Genomic DNA, 22,427 nt, shown 5'->3' with positions numbered 1-22,427 from the left:
GAAGATTTTTTCTTTTTTTTATTTTACATTATCTAATTTTATGACTTGATATTTCTAAGGTGAGCATATAATGCTTTGGTGACTTGCTGCCTTTATTTATACTGTAAATTACATTTAACCTTTTATGAGAATAAAGATGTTAAAAAAAGTTTTCATCTAAATATTTTCATACTGTCTAGTTTTTAACTCTACTCAAGAGCCTTCCTCAGGACAAACTGGCCATGCGCTGATGTTCTAACGCTGAATGATAAATTCCACAATCCATGAACTCTTTTAAGAGATTACCTGAATAACTGATACCACTTTCTCTGGCTGCTGCCTCCATGACCTCTCCAACATTTCTGCCTATAGTAATAAAATATAGACTTTATACACAATTATTTGGAATTCTATACTGCTACATTGTACATGTAAAAATTATACAAGTGAAAAATCAAATTTTCAATCCAATGTTCTAATTATTTCTTTTTCAAATGCTGTGTTAATAAGAGCAATGTGTATAAATAAGGAAATATGACTGTATAAACATATATATCTGTTTGCTTTTATCTATGAATGGAAATATATATCTTTCTATAAATGTCCATTCTGTAATTTTTAAAATTGTTTTTAGTTTCTTTCCCTTGATGAATTTCAGTCCAGCAATGAGATAATAAACAATAAATGCAAGGATGAAAATATTCCATGTAAGTCACAGCATTAATTAACTTGTACAGTATATCCTGATTTTGAAGTGCACATGATCACCATGTGCATTTAGTTTTTTTTTTAACATTTCTATTTTCTCTTTATGAATTATATGACAATTTATACATTCATGCCACTTTCAATAATAGCTCTTATGAGCTGCATAATAACCATATGATACAAACTGTACCTCTCTCACACATCGATGACCATGTCTTGCCATGAACTCGGCAAATTTCTTCCCTGGTTCTCCTTTGTCATTTTGTAGCCATTTGACAGCATCCTGAAAGTGAAAATGTATTTTGAGTAATATAAAATTCTTCTAGGCAAACCCTTAGCAAAATATCAGGCCTGGAAATTTGCTGCAATATTGCTGCAAACTGCAATTCCTTCTTGCCAATTTGCAGCATATTTGCTGGAATATGGCTAGAAATTAGCAGCAATAAAAATTTTCTTGCAAACTAAAAGTTTGCAGCAATATTGCTGTAATTTTGCTGCAAAATTATCTTTTTGCCATGGGAAATAATTGTAATAGTCTCAACACTTTCTTCTTGCAACAGCTTTATGGGGGCAATGTACATGTATACGTAAGTACTAAAATATCCATGCAGTTATGTACTATAGTTAGTACACACAATAACATATCTGCATGGTTATCTCCAATAAGATTATTTTCACTAAAATATTCATCAAAGTTACTGACTAAATATAAATGACAGAACAGAAAGCATACCTCAGTTGTCATGTCTGCAATCTCTTTACTTTGACTACTTTTGGAGAGTACTGCTGCTAAGTGCTGAAATGATAAACATGTTGCTTTAAAATAGTTGTGTCCAATTATTTATACTTTGCACATTCATTAGTGAGGTGAAGGGAAGAATGATATTCACTTTTTCCTTTCTTTTTTTTTCATTTTTAAATATCATTATTATCATTATTTGCTAAGAACTGAAATTGTATTTATATACTGTAAAATCAACTTTCTTGCCACCACCTGTCTTTCCCACACCTATGAGGACTTTGCCATCACCTAATTTGCTGTTATTTATCTTGCTACAATTGCAAGCTATTGTATTACCATGTCTATGTCTGTAGTAGGCTTGTTAAGGACCAAAAATTGGCTAAACACTGCATTTTGTAGTACAAATGTCTAACTTTGCATGAATGTTCCTTGGGCCAAAATGAAAATTTTTATCCATAGAGACAATGTTTATCTTGGCACCACTCACCTGCTACATTGCTACCACCTTTATGAACATATCTCAATTGGTTAATCATGACGTAATACTGCATAAAAATTGACAAAAAAACCTACTTTGTGCACTGCCATCACAAACATCATAAAAAGAAAAGTGTTACTTATTATTTCTTTTAACTGACAAGTATGATTCTTATGACTGACATTCAGCTCAAATTAGAAAACCAGCTCTCATGGCCACTTTATGTATCTTGACACCACCTGTCTTGTCATAAACTACTGGTACCTTGCTACTTTCAAAGACCTATACCTACCTGCAATGCTGTGGGGACATCAGCACTGTAAACTTTCTCACAATGGGCAAGAAGAAATGCCAAGTCAGAGTAATGTTCTTGCTTCCACTCTGAAAAATAGAAATTTAAGACACAATCTCACACTTAAGTGCAAAACGATGATTCCCAAGAAGACCTTATACCTTGTTCTATTCTCTTCATGTGATACTTTCTATATTTCCAAATGCTTTCCTTTATATCCTTGTGTAAAATACAAAAAAATTCACTAGGGCAGAAAACGAAAATGAAACTACATGTACATCATATAAAGCTATGAAAATAATGGGAGCTTCTACTGAATTTGTTAAGCAAACCACTGCTACGTCTTTAGGTGCATTCATAATGATACTATCATACTAGGTAGATCAATCCAACTCCCCTGGGACTCTTGCTGAATGCAATCAGATTAAATGAGCAGCTGGAGGTGATTAACTTTTGTGTGTTCGTTGCACTCAAAACAAAATGAAAAAAATTCCAGAAGCCCAGTGCACATCTAGCTGTCATTCAATTAATCTGATTGCATTTTAAGCAAGAATCCCCGCGGAGTTGGATCAACATATGTAGAGCGATAGTTTCATTGTGGAAATGCACTCTTAAACTCACCCAGCTCCCCCTTGGTCAGCACAGACATGAGGACAGCACTCCAGGTACTGGACCGTCCACTGTTGATGACACCGTCTGTCCAGCACTGCAGCAGAGAAAGTAGACAGTATGCAGGCCCATAGTTCGAAAGAACCCCCCTTTTTGCTGAGAAAAGGCCCCTTCTGGTTTAAATTTGATCTGGGTACATGGAGGTCTCATGTTCAAAGGTCCACTTTTTTCAGAAAAAGAACCCCCCTATAGAAATTGCTGGCTATGGGCTTGGTATAGATCATTATAATTGTTATAATAGATCTACATATTGGACACACCCTGAGTGTCTTAGTTTACTGAAAACTATTATCTTTGCTATCAGCAAGCCTCTTGCTGTCCTCTTTAACTAGACATTACAAGAGGTGCCTGTATGATAATCACTTTTTTTCCCAGAAATCTTTGAAACTCAGGGTGCATGACAAGGACAACTTTTACAAGAGGTGCCTGTATGATAATCCCTTTTTTCCCAGAAATCTTTGAAACTCAGGGTGCATGACAAGGACAAGTTTTACAATGTTACACCTGGAGTTTGACTGATGCAAAGTAAGTTAATTATCAGCCACTATGTACCAGGTAGGTACTCATAGTACATGTAGGCCCTGCTTAACAAAAGAACATGAACTCAATACTGGTCTTTACTCAACATAAATGAAAATTGCAACCTACATATATGTATGTACTTTCATTCAAGATAAATCTATAGTAAACATGGTCCAATATCTTTTCAGATATTTAAGATTTTAAAAAACAACTATGAACCTCTGTCTGGCACAGATGATGGAATCTTAGATATTTCATGCACAGCTATGGGAATGCCAACTCTAGGTTCTTACCTACTAGGTTAATTGTGTACTAGTATCACATTATAATTATGTATTTTTCTAATACATGATTTCTTGGGTGTTAATTATTTTAAATTTGTTATCCAACTGGTGATTTAATAAATAATAGATCTACAGTTTTTGAACAAATGTGTTGGCAAACCCTAGACAAGGCAGCAAAGCTGTCAAATGTACAGACAAAAACCAGAAAATAAAAACGCAGGAAATAGGATACTGTCAATTCTGATGAACTAATGTATTATGCTTACTGTAACTGCATAGCCAACATCAAATTCTTATTCTGCATAACATTGGATTAGGATGAAAGTAAAATGTGTATCAAGCATTAGACTAAGTTCCCATACCTAGATCAATCTAACAGGATCAATCCAACTCCAAGGGGTTTCTCACTAAATTGCTTTCAGTTTGAGAGTCTTAGGATTCTGGCATGCCAGTTTCAGTAGGAGTGACAGACAACTAAGCCACTTACATTGATTGCAATTTAGCGAGAATTCCCATGGAGATAGATCGATCCACAGTTAGCGTGATAGGGTCTGGAAATAGTCCCTAAGGTGTCAGGCTGATAAGAGTTAAACTTTGGAAATGCCAGAATGAGGTACAGTGAAAATTACACACACAAAAAAAAAAATTGCTTAAACTCATTAAAAACATCTATCTATCTATCTATCTATCTATCTATCTATCTATATATATATATATATATATATATTATTAATTATTAATTTTTTTTTTTTTTTGGCTGTATGTCAATCCTAAGAATCATTCTTGTAACTTAACAAAATACAGAAAATGTTACAAAGTAAGAGTACGGGGCTCCTGGCAGATGGGAGTGATAAGTCACAACTTGAAAATGCCAGTATAGCACTCTATAAACCTGCATTGCTTCCAAAACAGAAAACAATCAAACTGGTTTTCAAACACAAGCTGCACTTCTGTCTTATGAAACTTTTCAGTAAGTTTCAGTATCGTAAGTAACATGGTTTTCCCTTAATCGCTATCCTGGCAGCAGTGTCCAAAATAGGGTTTACTTCAACTTTCATGCAATAAAACATAATACTTAACAGCATAATAACCATCAAATTTTTTATAAAAAAATAAAAGTATCATGAATATTCAGAAAATGTGATTTGGGAAGGTCTTCAAGGCCATGGAAGTTCAGAGTCACACTTTCAAAACGCCAAAATGTAAACAAGAGATAACTGTACTGAAATGATTTTCTTTCCATTTTCAACACCTTTTTTAAAACAAAATGATCAATAAACTGTCATTTTTAAATGTTCAACTAGGAAAATTGTTGACATAGGAAAAATATCAATAGAACAATTTTCAATGTATAATTTGCTCCATTTGCAGATGCTGAACATAGTGAATGATTTAATCTGACAAACTGCAATGATGAGTTCCTTTCCATTTATGATACTTTATTACACAATGCACAATAACAGGTTTACCGTCATTTTTATATAATCAACTAACAATATTGTTAAGAAGCAGAAAATGTCAAAACAACACTTTTACATATCTTATTAGTTCCATAATGAGACTGTTAACATGCCTAAGAATTAAATCTGAAGAAATAACAATTATATACAAAAATACAGAAAATGCACAGCACTTCTGGTGGATGGGAGTAAAAAATCACATCTTGAAGATGCTAGTGTTTGAAAAATAATTTTAAAAAAATTTTAAATAAAACGTAAAAAATTCCAATAAAGCTGCTATTCAAACTTTTAATCTAGCTGTATTAACTTGATATTAATAACCCCACCAAGTTTGAGAAAAATAAAGCACTGTTATTCATCTATAGCATGTTGGCATAACACATTTTTTTTGTTGTAAATTTATTTGCAATGTTAAACACCATTTATCTGCACAATTATCACCAAATCCTAATTTTGTGACACAGTTAAGAGAGCTAAACCTATGGGACTTTACAGGGAAATCTCAAGGAGTGTTTTATGTAATCTCATTTAATGGCCAATTGAAAATTAATGAGTAGGCAAGTGACTTTATAGACCTTAATTTAATTAGTGATCACCCATTCCTACAGTACCATCATATAGCACAAATGTGTTATAGGTGTTGCATACATGCTGAAAAAAGTGAAAAAACAGCATTACTTCCCTAAAAATGACCCAAACATGCTGATTTTCAAACTTGACCTGCATATTATGAATATTCATCAGTTCTGTAAGTTTGAAACTAAAAGGTAAAATGGTTTTCCACTTATCGTGTTATCGGTGCTGCATATATGCTGAAAAAAGTGAAAAAACAGCATAACTACCCTGAAAATGACCTGATCTACTGATTTTCGAACTTGACCTGCGTAATATGAATATTCATTAGTTCTGCAAGTTTCAAGCCAAAAGGTAAAATGATTTTTCACTTATGTTATCAGTGTTGCATATATGCTGAAAAAAGTGAAAAACAGCATAACTTCCCTAGAAATGACCCGATCATGCTGATTTTCGAACTTGACCTGCCTATTATGAATATTCAGCAGTTCTGTTAGTTTCAAGGCAAAAGGTAAAATGGTTTTCCACTTATCGTGTTATCGGTGCTGCATATATGCTGAAACATGACAGCACTGTTCTGCAATGGGTTTACTTCCATTTTTAAAACACTTTTTTAACATAAAACAAAATAAACAGTTTACTACCATTTGTATATGACCAACTAAGAAAATTGATGAGATGGGAAAAATATCAATAGAACAGTGTTAAATGTCCAATTTCCTCCATTCTGAGATTCTGAAGATAGTAGATGATTGAATCTGACAAACTGCAATGATATGAGTTTATTTCCATTTTTGACACTTTATTACACAATACACGATATCAAGTTTACCATCATTTTTACATAATCAACTAACAATGTCATAAATATGCAGGATATGTCAAACAAACACTTTTACGTATCTTATTAGTTCAATAATGACACTGTTAACATGCCTAACAATTGAATCTGAGGAAATGTGAAAAAACAGCATAACTTCTAAAATAATGGCCTGATTATGCTGATTTTGAAACTCAACCTGCGTTTTAGTAAGATTGACCACTCCTGTAAGTATAATGACAATTGGCCTATCTGTTTTTCTTATATTGTGTTATCAGTGCTGCATATATGTTGAAAAAAGTGAAAAAATAGCATAACTCCCCTAAAAATGGCCCGATCATGCTGATTTTCGAACTTGACCTGCGGATTATGAATATTCATCAGTTTTGTAAGTTTCAAGCTGAAATAAAAAACAGTTTTCCACTTATCGTGTTATCGGTAAAAGTGCACGACGGCAAGGACGGCGACGACGGTGACGACGACAGACGCAGATGATGGCTATATGTACAGACACATCTGTGTCTGTACATAACAAGGAAAATATGAATGTGAAGATTAAGAAAATATCACATATTAACCAGTTTTTATTACATGTACAAATAACATGCAATGTTAGGGGATAATAAAGGTGTTCCTTTTAAAGGTGAACCTGGACTCTATCCCTACAGCTACTGGCATCACCTGACATACAGGAAATAATAAGATCATTTCTAAAAAAAAAATTATACAGTAAATTTTCCCACATGCATTGACATTACAAACATGCGCACTCCCAATTTTGTTCTTATTAGTGAAAATGAAAAACAAGAAATATACAAATACACGCCACAAGTATAATCAACCAAGCAACACTGATACAAATATCCAACCAAGCATTGCATTCTAAAAACCATATCTAACCCTTCATAGTTCACAAGAGCTACTGTAAGTGGTATTTTAGGGATTTGCAGAGTCCCTTACCACCCTATTAAATGGTATATAGACCTTTCACAATGTCACCATATACATGTGTGCCAGTAATTACACCCTGAAAATCAAGGTGTCACATGACACACATGTACAACTTGCCAAAGCTTTACATATAAATGAACTTAGAAGCCACCTAAATTTTGCTTTTCTGATTTGGTTGACAATGGCCACTGTGACTTTCAGATGGTGCCACGTGTAAAGGTCTATAACTTCCATGAACTGCACAAGGTTATTAATTAAGTCATGCATAATGTAAGGTCTTACATGTTCATCAGATTAAAACATTCCTGAAAAATAAACAGTCAGTGAGTATACTAGAACACAATGTTTCTCATCAAACTGTTCTAATTACGCTTTGTGATTAGATAAATATATTTAAAGGTTATTCATCATTATTTTATTTATTTGCTGAAATTAGGAGTCATTGCGATCAATTACAAATCAACATTTAACATCACTGAACTTTTTATTTGAAATTTGGTATCAAAATAATTTTTCATCTCCAGGAGTGACACATAAAATGTTATTAAATCAAGGAAAAGTTTGCATCCAATTATTTCTAATTTTAACAAATGGCAACTTGATAGAATTAATACCTGTATGTAATCCGGCATTTGTCTGCCTATTTCCCTGTATAGGTCGCTAGCCGTGCTGCACTCAGGAAAGGCGTAAGTTTTCAGGCGCTCTTCCCACAGCTTCATCAAGTCATATGAGGCAGACTGAATCTGGAGTTTTTAAAAATAAAATAATTTTTAAAAAATTACTTGTTTAATGTTACACTGCAAAGTTGAGATTTTTTAAAACTCAAAAGTCATATTTTTCCCACTTAACATCTATCTAATAGACACACAATCACCTTTTAGATAATAATTCTGAACAACTGTTCCTTGAACCATTTGCCAACTGAAGTCATTGCAATGAGAGTAAAAAGGTTAATTTCTCCACACATAAGTCTTGAAGTTCAATTGTAGCCAGTTAACTGGTAATTGTCTTACTTTTCTCATTCTGATACCATGGATAACTTTGCCAATCAGACCAGACTCCCCATTATACTGTATGAGATCCTGCAAAGTTAGATCTTCTAGTACGCGGCCAAGAATAGCCAGGTCGGATACCTTTTTATCATTGCCCAGGATGTGGTTTTGGTACATTATGGCCAAATTCTGGAATAATGTAATGAAACGTAACAATGTAATGTAACACAACGTATTAATTCACACACATACACACATGCACATATACGCACATGAATGCAGGCATGCTTGCGTGCACACAACAGGAACCGAACAAATTCAAAAGGTACAGTACCAATTAACTTGCAGCGAGTGAATGCAAAACCAAATATTGCAGAAAACTTCCTGTTTTATCAAATGTTCTAATACTGCTGTCAAGTTTATATCATATAAACAGGCATGTCCAGATTTGTATACACTTACATGCAGGCTTATCAAAGGTCTTCCACAAAACGAAGAAGTAAACTTCTGCAGGTGTGGTTGGAACCTGGGCTTTATCCCTGCAGCTACTGGCATCACCTGACATACAGGAAATAATAAGAACATTTCTGAAAAAAGACATCATTATGCTTACAAACACATGCACATAAAAAAAAAAAAAAAAAAACAGAAAGAAAACATCCATACAAGCACATACACTTTGTATTAAATTCATGAATGACCAGGCAAAGACACATGCATGACCATACAATTTAATGTGGCAAACACACACACACACACACACACACAGACACACACACACACACATAGACACACACACACACATAGACACACACACATAGACACACACACACATAGACACACACACACACAGACACACACACACACGTAGACACACACACACAGACACACACATAGACACACACACACAGACACACACACAGAGACACACACACACATAGACACACACACAGACACACACACACACACAGACACACACACACACATAGACACAGACACACACATAGACACACACACACACACACACAGACACACACACATAGACACACACACATAGACACACACACACACACACACACAGACACACACACATAGACACACACACATAGACACACACACACACACACACACACATAGACACACAGACACACACACACATAGACACACAGACACACACACAGACACACATACACACAGACACACACACACACACACAGACACACACACATAGACACACACACATAGACACACACACACACACACACACACATAGACACACAGACACACACACACATAGACACACAGACACACACACAGACACACACACACATAGACACACACACATACACACACACACATAGACACACAGACACAGACACACACATAGACACACACACAGACACACACACACATAGACACACAGACACACACACAGACACACACACACATAGACACACACACACACACACACACACATAGACACACACACACACACACACACACACATAGACACACAGACACACACACAGACACACACACATAGACACACACACATAGACACACACACACACATAGACACACACACACACACATAGACACACACACACATAGACACACACACACACACACATAGACACACACACACATAGACACAGACACACACATAGACACACACACACACACATAGACACACACACATAGACACACACACACACATAGACACACACACACACATAGACACACACACATAGACACACACACACACACACACAGACACACACATAGACACACACACATAGACACACACACACACACACACACATAGACACACAGACACACACACACATAGACACACAGACACACACACATAGACACACACACACAGACACACACACATACACACACATAGACACACAGACACACAGACACAGACACACACATAGACACACACACACACAGACACACACACACAGACACACACATAGACACAGACACACACACACAGACACACACACACACAGACGCACACACACATAGACACACACACAGACACACACACACAGACACACACACACACAGACACACACACACAGACACACACAGACACACACACAGACACAGACAGACACACACAGACAGACAGACACACACACACACACACACACACATGCACACACACACACACAGACACACACACACAGACACACACACACACACACACAAAACAACTGCACACATCCATGCACAAACAAATGTATGCACACACATGCACATGTGCATACATGCACGCACATACTCACCTGAAGCCCTAGGTCTACAGCACGCAGGAAAGTGCTCATACTGAGAGGAGTAAGGGCCCCTGGCATCATCTCTCTGGATTATTTATATAAAATAAAAACATTATATTTATAGAATAGAATACAATAGAATAGAATAGAATACTATATACTATACTATATTATATTATATTATATTATATTTATAAAATATAATGATTTCATTGGCATGTGCTTGTACATAGTTTGGGGACAAATGTGGGGCAAGGGTGACGGAGGGGTGGATATATATATAAAATGACCAGCTAGTAGCTGCAAAGGAGATCCATCACAGAAAGCATCACAAGTACACCTTATACAAATAACAGTCCTTAATTGCTCAATAAGGTCTTGAACTCAAGTTCAACTCTGCACAAACAAGTATGTTTACTATTAGCACTAGCTGATATCAATCACGTTATGCATGCATTCCACGCATAAATAAAATCAGATTTTACTCATATGAAGCACTGTATGCAATTGGGAGTTACTTTTATTGGTCACATCAATTAAAACAATTATTATATTTCACTTCAATTGGTCATAACATATTCATTTTACAACACATTACTCAAATTAATTTAAATCTGTAATGATTATAATCCCTCTGCAGTTTCATCAAATTTTAATTTCAATGAAAATCTTTCTTGCATCCTTACCCAATGTTACAAGTGGTCCACCATTCCCGATCATAGGACAAAGGGGCATCAAACTCATGCATTAGTTCCTCTTCTGTCTCCAACCCGAAGGACGTTATAGGACGAGCCTGACAAATGTGCAGAGAAATTTACGACTGCGTTCTCATTAACCCATTGTATTAACTGGATCGCTATAACCCTGGTCTTCTCGCTAAAGTGCTTTTGGTGCAATCAGCTTACCTGTCTGGCACACCCTCTTAAGTAACTCGGGGGGGGGGGGGGGGGGGGTAATTCACTATCGTTTATTACCCCATATTAGCAGACATTTAAGCTGCTTTTACTGAATGCAATTTAGTGAGAGTCCCCTCAGAGTTAGATTGATCCAGCTGGTACAATGGGTTTTTGGAAACGCTGCCAATAGTACATTACCCTGTTGAAAAACATCTGAATAACATATTCATCAATGCAGGGGCGTAACCAGGCATACGCACGGATGCACTGTGCGTACAATTTTTTGAGCCAACCATGATATTATTCTCCATAAATTCAGTGCATTTTTCACGGAATATAATCTTACCTGAGAATTTTCAAAATCTGTGCGTACAATTTTAAATGGTCTGGTTACGCCCCTGCAATGCTTTAAATTCCTACCTTTATACATGATTAAATTTGAAGAAATTGATAAACTGCTCATCTATCCACGCTTTCAAATGTTCATCACATTTTTGATACAGCCGTTATTACTGAAAATCTTTGTTTCTAAATCTAAATCTAAATGTACACCCAATCTTTAATGTTTGTCATAGCACTCTTGGAAAACAATCAAGTTATCTGGAGTGTATGTGGTTATTTCTCTGATTCACAGATTACCAAAGACAACTTTGTCAATCTTTGTAGCTGCTGTCCAATTTACACACTTTTTGACAGGATTGAAAAAGCTACTTAGACTTTCAGACTGTGGCATTATGAAATTTATTCCCTTACCTGTAACAAATAAACCTGCCCATTACAAACAGCCCATTCTATGTCTCTGGCATCTCCAAAATATTGCTCAATCTGAAAAAAAAAATTGGTCCTTATGATATCTGTCACAAAATTCAACAGGTCTATGATATTGCATTGTATTTTTTTCATAATTCATAATTCCCACTAGAGAATGCATTGGATAAAAGACACTTTATTCAAACCTACTAAACACACACTATGTAAATATATGCATGTTTGATTCACTAAAATTAAAATGTAGAGCAGTTTTCCAAGAATTCAGATATCTCAAATACAAAAGACTGTGCATAACAATTATGCTCTTTCGTGGCCAAGCTATTATTGTGTTTGGAACAGACAAATTTTCTTCATGTTCTTCAGAATATCTTTAGAGCCCATTTTTTCAAGGACAGGTGCCCCTACATATGCATGGGTGAAAGTTGTGATGACTGAAAATCCTGAAAACATAGGGTTGTGTTTTGATTTAACATTGATTGATTGAATTGATTGATTGGATTGTTATTTTTTTGGTAGAGCTGTGCGTTCTGATGTTATAATTCTGTTAATTATTATGAGTCAGTGAGTGCTGCCATTAATTCAATTCAATGAGTGCATGTTTCAATCGTGGTGCCATTTAATTGGAAAGAATCAACAGCTTGCACTTTCTTATCACATATAGACCATATGAAAAAAAAATGTCCAAAATGAATACTAAAAATCCTGACATCAGGCATAATCCTGAAAACTTTGGCCCATGCAAAAGCCAGCCAGATTGCTTACCATAATGCCTATCCTTGCCAGCTCTAAGATGACATCATCAGGAAGACAACATTGCTTTGCTGCTGCCAGCTCCACTTCTGTAGTCTGTGTCCCTCCTGAGCCTAGTATACAAATTATGTTAGAAACTTATAAACAGAATAATGTGCCGATAGCTTCATTATCAAAATGGAAGATCCTTTTTATCTTAAATGTAACAGTTACCATTTAAAGAGTCAGCTAGCAGAATGACCATTGCATAGTTTTGTTATTGCATTATTCTTATTAAAATGTATGATAAAATGTGAAATTAACCACCTATTACAGCTACCTTGATAAAGATCAACATAAATGCCACCACATGGAGAGAGACAGATTTTTCCTGCCTATCTTTATGAATATTTTATGAAATTAAACAGTTTCAAGGATGAAAAACTAAGAGTGAGACTGTATACTTCAATTTTCATCTCATGGAAATCGTTTTATTTACCTGCAACTGACATGACAGACTTCTTGCTGCCTATTGTCTTGTCTTTAATGCTCAATTTATCATCCCAACTTCTGCTGACAGTAATAGTATCAGGCTCTGCGATCCCTGACACCACAGACTGAAACAAAATCCAGATGATGTACATTTGAACACCCAAATAACACAAACATTTTAAATACTTTTATAAATCTTTAGGTAATGTCCTTAATATGCTACACTGCGCATCAATGTCATGCATATTTCTGTTGCACATGTATGTAAAAAATTTAAGAAAATTCTATCAAACAGAAATATTATACAGACATTTCCTAAGAGAGCATTCACAACAAAGTTGATCCGTGGACTAACTAGTCTGCATATGAAATATGGCATGCACTTGACAATGGATTCCTGCCTAGCTCCCACATGCACCGTCCCAGCCATAGAAGAGCAATTAAACCCCCGCACCACTTTCAAGTGGGAGGCACCATATTTGATCCTCAGATCTATTAGTCCGGGGGTCAACTTGTTCTGAATCCTCCCTAAGACTGTCAGGACACCATACCTACCTCACCCAGACCATAGTTTGCATTGATGGTAATCACACCAGGATTGGCTGTCAGTGGATCCTGGGTGAACAACACCCCAGAGGCTTCTGATTGGACCATCTCCTGGATAACCACACCCATGAGGGATCTGATTGGTTGGCCATGCTGTCTATATGAGATCAAAATATGATTGGCAAATTTTACATCATCAAACTAAAGGTGCCAGGATGATAGTCACATTTGGTAAAAATTTTAAGCGTACTGTTCCCTTTAATCATTTTGAGGATTCATGTTGATTTACCGTATAGATCTTGGTAATAATAGAAGTATAAATATTTTGATGCATCTAGAAAGATCTCCATAATAGTTGTTGAATACAGTCCGAGCTTTCGGCCCCTGGGCCTTCTTCAGGGAAAAACCATAGATAGATATATAGATATTCCCCAAAGAAGGCCCAGGGGCCGAAAGCTCGGACTGTATTCAACAACTATTATGTAGATCTTTCTAGATGCATCAAAATGTTCACTTTAATCATAGCAAATGTTTTTAAAATAAAGGCATTTATTTATCAAAAGAAGCTCTCTGAGCTCAAAGTGTACATTAATTGGGTCACAATGAGACATATATTAAAGTGAGAATATTTCAGTTTAGAACATTTACAATCTAAAGCAGTGTTTCACCTTAGCAGGCCTTAACTGCACGGTCACTTAAAGTTCTAAACTACCTTCTGTATTCTACTGCTTGGTAGGTACACTGAGAAGCCCAACACTTCATCACTGCTTCAAATACCTGAAATTTCACATTTGAACAGAGTTGCATCAAATATACTTATTAAATCTCACAGGGTAATTTTCATCAAGTTCAAATTCATTATTCTAAACAACACAGTAAAATCAAAAGACAATACTTTTATATAAAAAAACATACCATAAAAATTGTTTTCAACAAAAGCATAGCAAGATTTTTTAAATTAAACAAAATAACATTAACTAAATAAAGCAGGTAAATTTTCACACTGTAAAAGATACCCATACAACGAGTATATAGCCAGACCATACCTTGTGAATCCCTTTTATTCCTAGAAATGTTTCCATCTGTCCAGCAGCAGACATCTCGTCACTGTCTTCACCTGAAGCAGATCCAGTGCACATAAATATTTTATTATGTGACAGATCTTAATTTGTTGACCAGGTACAGGTGTAGAATTCACTATCAGATTTTGATATATAATGCACACAAGAGATGTGTGTGTGTGTGTGTGTGTGTGTGTGTGTATGTGTGTGTGTTGTTTGTGTGTGTGTGTGTGTTCGCATGTGTGCATATGTGTGCAGATGTGTATGTGTGTGAGCGTGTACATGCGTACATGCATGCAGGGAGGAGAAGTAAGAGACTGTCAAATTTTCCTTACTGCATTCATCATTTTTTTATTAAAGTGTACTTAACAAAGAATATTGACTTTATCTACAGACAGACTCTTTGAACCTGTGACGTACCTACAGCAGATGATCTCACAGCAAACAGTATTTCTCCATGCTGAGTTCCAAACTCTTTGACCAAGGCCTCCACCAGGCTGCCCTGGACATCCATACATAGCTGGGCAGCAGTGAATGAATCCACCAACCTCTTACAGCACTCCTGAATATTAGCTTTGATTTTCCCACTAAATAAAAGAAGCATTGAACACAGCACTGAGACATATATGGAGCAGACAGTTTTTAAAGAGCTTTATTATTATTATTATTATTTTTTTTTTTATTTATTATTATTATCATTATTATTATAATAATTATGTTTTCACAAAATAAAAGTTATTTTTAAGTTTGGAACTACCCGGTATATAAAGACAATATTACAAGTAATCATTTACGTAAATTAAAAAAAAAAAAGCGTTATGTGTAAGGACTTAATGGACAAAAAACTACCTGCAAATGTCTTCCAACTCTGCCCACATATCCACAATATCTGTGCTGGACTCCAATTGTTTTTGTAAAGCTCTGACAGTCACACACAGCCCCCTGGGTACTATGAACTAAAGTATACAGAAAGCATACTGTTGGTAGATAAAGTTTTCATGGCCAATAAATAAATTCTGGACCTGTAAAACATTCAATGATAAATAAACTTGTAAGCACTTCTATCTGATTTGTATAAAATATTTTCTTAAAATCAAATCAAATATTTTCTTAAAATCAAATATTTTCTTAAAGTCTTTCATTTTTTAAAAAGGAAAATTGACATTCAAAATGATCCCAGGGGCTTACTTAACTTTTAACCTGAAACTGCACATACATGTTAGTATTGCTTAGAATATATCATTAGCAACTGAATAACACTTAATTACAAAAATAATTATGTATGTTGTCTAAAATGGGAAAATAGACATGTATAAAGACAGTCCTTAAGGGTCCTCTTGGTGACTGTCAAAATTTTCTTGATAAATAATCTTATCACCATAAAAAATGCTAATTTCCCAATTGACTTCAAGTTGGAATAAGTGTACACTTATAATAATATACAGAAAAAAATATAGCCTATATAGGCATCACTGGTTGAATACTACAAAGAGATGGCAGCAACTGGCCAAAACTGCACCTTTAAAATTTGGCTACCTTACCTTGTCCTTTATTGTACACAGCATGGCCAGCTGGCACCCCTTGCCTCCAACTAGCTCTGAACTCTTACAGGCCTCTTTTGTAAATGGCAGAACCAGGGCCCTGTTGTCAGGCTCTGGCAAAGAGATAGGTTCTCTGAATGTGGGAACAAGTGTTTGTCTTGTAGGTGGTGAGATATCCTTGCACCTGAGATTAAAGCAAAGAAAAAATTTATACACAAGTGAGTTCTCTTGGTTTGGGAACAGGTGCTTGATTGACTGGAGGCGAGATATCCTTGCTCGTGGAAATAAAGCAAAGAATAAAATTTTATATACACAAGTTGGTTCTCTGAGTGTGGGAACAGGTGCCCATCTTGAAGGTGGTAAGATATCTTTGCTTCTGGAAATTAAGCAAAGAATATAATGTTATTCACAGAATTGGGTTTTCTTAGTGTGGGAACAGGTGCCTGCATGTCTGGTAGGAGTACTTAGGGGATGATTATATTATATATGAAGTCATTTAACCTTTAAATACATATAATATGCCCTTTTTTAACAGTTTCTTTTATTTTTCCCTTAATTAATACCTCAATTACAATTGAAATTTGAGCACAATGAATGGATCACCTTCATTTCAACACAAACCATCGCACATGTATCAACAACTTGCAAGAAAACCCAATGCCATTCCAAGTTTTACACATTTACCAATATCACCCAATTCCGAACCAACCTATAGCAAAACTCTGCAATGCCCCAGCCTTTCTTTCCATTCACAGTGAACTCCACCAGTTTCTCAAAAATCACATTTCCCCAGTCCTCCCCCTGGTATAACACGACAGTCTTGGTGGCTTTGACCTCTATATTGTATGTCTGACCTCCTAGAATATTAAAATATACATGGTGATATTTTCACAAACATTATGTTGTGGCCCTGCCTTTAAATGATACATTTGAAATCTTAAGATATCAAAAGTTATTTTCATGTCCACAATGTTTTTTAAAACTGTGACTGTTATTATTTTAACTGAAATAAACCCAGTCCTATTCGACTCACAAAAACAATAAATAATTTCACAACTGAATCCATGCATACATGTATCTTTTTTTTTTACTCACCAGCTTTAAAATTCAATGTCCAGAAATCTGGTGGGTTCTGGTTTTCTCCTAGTAATGGCAGCCAAAGGTCGCTCTGTGTCACAGGGACACAAAGTGCATTGGGGGTAAACAGGTAACCAAGTAATAAACTGGAAAAAATGGCCAAAAATTTGAGAAAAGCAATAATATAGTACTTAAACTAGAGGATCAGAGAGGCGATACCGCCTCCGGATATTGTACCACCAGCTGGAGTAAGCGCATTCGTATGGAAAACCAAAAAAAAAAAAAAAAGGGACACCACCTCCAGTCTTATGCTTAACAAGCTCTATAAAATGAAATCAACAAGAGTTCTCAAAATATTAAAAAAAAAAAAGAAAAAAAAAACAACATAACTAAAAATGGTCCAATCATGCAGATTTTGGAATTGACCTGTATTTTCCTAACATTGATCACTCCTGTGATTTTCTAGACAATAGACCTATTGGTTTTCCTTGAAATGTGTTATTACTGTTGCATCTGTAGTATGCTGACAAAAGAGTAAACCTTGGGCAACACTATGGGCATATCTCTGCTAGTTTTGAAGATATGAGGGGCAAGAAAATATGCAAAGTTAAGTTCTTGGTGAAAAAGTAGGTCAAAGGTCAATTTCAAAGTCACAGTATATGACTTCCTATTCAAGTTCAATAGTAACCATGGGAATTTCTTTGCCAATTTTGGAGATATAAATGCCAGAAAACATGCAAGGTGCAGTTCATCATAAAAAGTAGGTCAAAGCTCAATTTCAAGTTCATAGTTAGATTGCCAGTATATGACTTCCTATTCAAGTTCAACAGTAACTTTGGGTGTATCTCTGCCAGTTTTCGAGATATAAAGGATAGAAAATTTGCAAAGTTCAGTTCATGGTGAAAATTAGGTCAAAGGTCAATTTCAGGGTCACAGTAAGATTGTAAGTATATGACTTCCTAATCAAGTTCAATAGTAACTATGGTCGTATCTTTGCCAGTTTTGGAGATATGAAGATCAGAAAAATTGCAAAGTGCAGTTCATAATGAAAAGTAGGTCAAAGGTCAATTTCAAGGTCACAGTTAGATTGCAAGTATATGACTTCCTAATCAAGTTCAATAGTAACTATGGTCGTATCTTTGCAGTTCATAATGAAAAGTAGGTCAAAGGTCAATTTCAAGGTCACAGTTAGATTGCCAGTATATGACTTCCTGTTCAAGTTCAATAGGAACTATGGGCATATTTCTGCTAATTTTGGAGTAATTCACATTTTATTTTCACCACTGAATATTGCGTTGTACTTTTTTATATAGCGCAACGCCTAAACCATATCGAAAACAAAAACGTGGGCACCACCTCCAGTATTGTGCTTGACAAGTCCTACAAATTGCAAAATTCAAAAGGTCTCTGGCATTTACGGTTCCAGAATTTGAGAGAGTTTTCAGTTTCATATCCGTTTGGCCCGTTTGACCTTGAAATAAAGGTCAAAAGTAAAATCTCAGGGCATATTTGGAATCTACACATATGACTTTCGGTCAGACTTCTGTAGTAATTTTTCCCATAATTCCTTCGGTTTGGGAGATATTTAGCATTGAATTTTCCAAAATTTTGACAAGGGTGCGTTTCAACGAGCGTCACGCCCAGGCCAAAGCACCGACTGAGACAAAAATACCAGGGGGTTCAAGTTGAGATTATATGTGACCTAAATCCAAGAGATGGGGACACGTGTCCTTGCGGTCTAGGAGGAGAAGCGGTAACGGTGACTTGTATCCCACGACACCCTGCGGAGCCAACAGAGCCGGCGGAGCTCACGGAGCCGGCGGAGCTTACAGAGCCGTACGAGACGGGTCGAGACTAAAACCATGAGTACCGCCAGCGTACACGCTGGTGGTACTAATTATAGCAACCAAAGAATTGTCTATAACATGCATTTAAGTATACATGCACTTAAGGGATATGGTAACTACTGTTCATTTTGGGGAAAAAAAACAGATTTTCCTTGGGTAAACTACAATTTTCCCACACTTAATTACCAATGGTTAATGAATCCCTTCCAACATTCAAAGTAGTCCATGTTTATTTTTCTAAAAAGTGTGGTATTGTATGATAATCTATTAAAAACTTAAATAGGGGGTATGGCCATCTATGAAGTCCCATATGTGGTACGTCTGATGGCAAGCACAGATTAAATAATCATTGCTATAACTGCTGTTTTAATGGAATTTTAGAATTTACCATATTTCTAAGAGTTGTTAACAATATTTTTATTGTGAAATATATATCCCATTTGAATAGTCATAATCACTTTAAACTGACAGTAGCTACTGTACCTGGATGTGCTGTTGGGTAGACACCACTGGCTGACATTGAAAAAGTTCCCATCCTAAATGCAAAAATAAAAAAGAAGTTAGTGCATTGAAAAGATCTTATGATAAAAATTCAAGTCATCAAAGAATCAATTTTTGAGACATAACCTTAGAAGACTTAGCGATTTTACATCATCAACTAAAATTTATAGAGCTAATATCAATTCTTACAGGTAACACTTTATATTGACATAATGCATCAGCACTGACTCAATGAATCCTCATACTTTATTTTTTACATAAGAATGTCTACATGCATGTGGAAAACAATGATATTTTTATTGTAATCTAGACGGTGTTGTAAAACTACCACGTACATATTTACCTTATTTCAGATTTCCTGGCTGATAACAGATTTGAATTTTACACACTAGTATTAAGTTCTATTCTAACCAAATGGAATATTGTTCATACCAATTTTAAAAATCATACTTCAAAATTCCTCAACTTGTTAGCAGATAATCTGATCATCCCATTTTTCAAATCAGTGTAGCGCCATGCAAGTACAAATAAAATGAAATTTAGTGCTAGCTGTCATCAGCTATACAAGCTTAGACTTCCTACCTCAATGTATCCATAATGGGACACATATCTGTGAACGGATTTCCAGTCTTTTGTTCCTGCATCAGAAAAATAAGCAATAAATATCAACAAGTAAACTTAAATGATATGTAAAGAAACTCGCGTACTAGTAAATACAATTTCACTTATAAGAAATTATCCACAACAAACAACAAATAACCTGATGCAAATGAATTATCTTAGTATACATAGTTATTCTTGAATAAAGATTAAAATCTCTGGAATGTCTGCATTCCTTACAAAGTGCATTCCATTACATATATATCTCAGGGGCGGATCCATAGCTATTTTCTGACAGTCTTCTAAATTATCTTGTTGATCCATCCTGTATTTTTGACTGTCTTCCGAGAGAAAAAATTAGATATCCGCCAATGTAAACTTGAAAATCTGACCGTCTTCTGGAAGACCCAGAAGACGGCCTCAATCCGCCCCTGTATCTACTGGCATATGAGCCAGATAAATATACATGTCAAGTTTCTTTAGAAAATCAACACTTTAAATTGCTCAATTATAATACATTCAATTAAGGAGCTTATCCAATGTTAAAACCATTGTTTTCAAGTCTAATCAAGGTACATATATCTCTCCCCCCCCTCTCCCCAAGTACATCACTGAACATAAAAAGACAAAAATATGAACCTGTGCATTATGAAACAACTTACGTACCAGAAAAACGGCTTCTTAAGCTTTTAAGCTTTAATTTCCTTGGTTCTTCTCCTTCCACCAGGACTGTTCCCCTCATTTCTCCTGCCTGGTCATAGAAGATATTATTACTTAGTCTGGAAAACAAGCACAATTTCAAAAAAAATTTTTTTTGAAAAAATGACCAAAATCTATTTCAGTGAGCATCACATTTTCCAAGTCTGCCAAGTTTTACACTTACATATTTTCATTGTGATGTATGGAGGACTCATGCACATTTAAGTGAGGGCATAGTGCATAAGATTATCAAAAACAGTTACAGTTTTAGACAAACTCAAGATAATAGTGTGCCTCAGACATTTAATTGAGTTAAAACTGTCTATACTTCCTGAAGTGAATCTTAAAGCCATTTTAGTTTACCTAGTGTTGGACTCCCCCCCCCCCCCCCCCCAAAAAAAAAAATCCCTCTACATACTTCTTCAAATTTTCCCATAATTTCCCAGACCATTTTTCTTTTGCTACAGCATCAGAGAGTGCAATGTCTGGTATTTCATCAGGAAAGCTGAAGGTATCTGAGAGGGCATTCCACCTAAAAAGCAATCATTACTTTTATAATATACAATGGTACAGAAATGATTGCCTGGATGTACTAAGCAATTTGTGAGAACCCGTCTTAAGACACTTATTATTGAGGAAAAAGTAGAAACTATCCCCATAACTATTTTCATTGTTTGTACAATAATTTGAACTTTTCTTCACTGTGTTTTTATATACTCAAAACAGATAAGTAACAAAGACAAGATAGAGGATGTGTCATGATGGAATGGTCTGTTTCTGAATTAATTTGTTTTGTGAGCAATAGCATAAAAACTTACAAAAAAGAAAATTTAACATGAACAAACTCATCAGCACTTTTTGACTGCTCCTGACTTGGATTCTTCCTGAAATTGAAAATAAAAATGATTT

General features: G+C 35.5%; 1 protein-coding gene across 5 annotated transcripts in view; it reads right to left on the bottom strand.

Moving 5' to 3' along the window:
- Window positions 1–22,427, bottom strand: part of LOC106152358 (uncharacterized) — a 92,233-nt gene that overhangs the window by 67,658 nt on the left and 2,148 nt on the right. For all 5 annotated transcript variants that reach the window (XR_015334072.1, XM_087011899.1, XM_087011900.1 and 2 more), the window contains 26 exons: window positions 22,337–22,402; window positions 21,937–22,050; window positions 21,486–21,598; window positions 20,802–20,857; window positions 20,202–20,254; window positions 17,890–18,017; window positions 17,504–17,651; window positions 16,795–16,978; window positions 16,103–16,209; window positions 15,674–15,840; window positions 15,239–15,309; window positions 14,905–14,969; window positions 14,202–14,349; window positions 13,654–13,771; window positions 13,188–13,288; window positions 12,408–12,479; window positions 11,445–11,551; window positions 10,771–10,843; window positions 8,933–9,028; window positions 8,492–8,659; window positions 8,093–8,221; window positions 2,821–2,905; window positions 2,200–2,288; window positions 1,421–1,483; window positions 878–970; window positions 286–345 (listed from right to left, as the gene is read on the bottom strand). Coding sequence is in view for 4 of the 5 variants with exons in the window: in XM_087011899.1 (XP_086868025.1) it covers window positions 286–345; window positions 878–970; window positions 1,421–1,483; window positions 2,200–2,288; window positions 2,821–2,905; window positions 8,093–8,221; window positions 8,492–8,659; window positions 8,933–9,028; window positions 10,771–10,843; window positions 11,445–11,551; window positions 12,408–12,479; window positions 13,188–13,288; window positions 13,654–13,771; window positions 14,202–14,349; window positions 14,905–14,969; window positions 15,239–15,309; window positions 15,674–15,840; window positions 16,103–16,209; window positions 16,795–16,978; window positions 17,504–17,651; window positions 17,890–18,017; window positions 20,202–20,254; window positions 20,802–20,857; window positions 21,486–21,598; window positions 21,937–22,050; window positions 22,337–22,402 (2,674 nt within the window). In the remaining variant the exon portion in view is untranslated. The remainder of the gene's footprint in view (window positions 1–285; window positions 346–877; window positions 971–1,420; window positions 1,484–2,199; window positions 2,289–2,820; window positions 2,906–8,092; window positions 8,222–8,491; window positions 8,660–8,932; window positions 9,029–10,770; window positions 10,844–11,444; window positions 11,552–12,407; window positions 12,480–13,187; window positions 13,289–13,653; window positions 13,772–14,201; window positions 14,350–14,904; window positions 14,970–15,238; window positions 15,310–15,673; window positions 15,841–16,102; window positions 16,210–16,794; window positions 16,979–17,503; window positions 17,652–17,889; window positions 18,018–20,201; window positions 20,255–20,801; window positions 20,858–21,485; window positions 21,599–21,936; window positions 22,051–22,336; window positions 22,403–22,427) is intronic.

Source organism: Lingula anatina, chromosome 4, assembly GCF_051362555.1.
Source record: "Lingula anatina isolate TDL-2025a chromosome 4, LinAna3.0, whole genome shotgun sequence".
In the NCBI taxonomy this organism is placed as follows: Eukaryota; Metazoa; Brachiopoda; class Lingulata; order Lingulida; family Lingulidae; genus Lingula; species Lingula anatina.
This window is presented reverse-complemented; position numbering and strand designations above follow the sequence as displayed.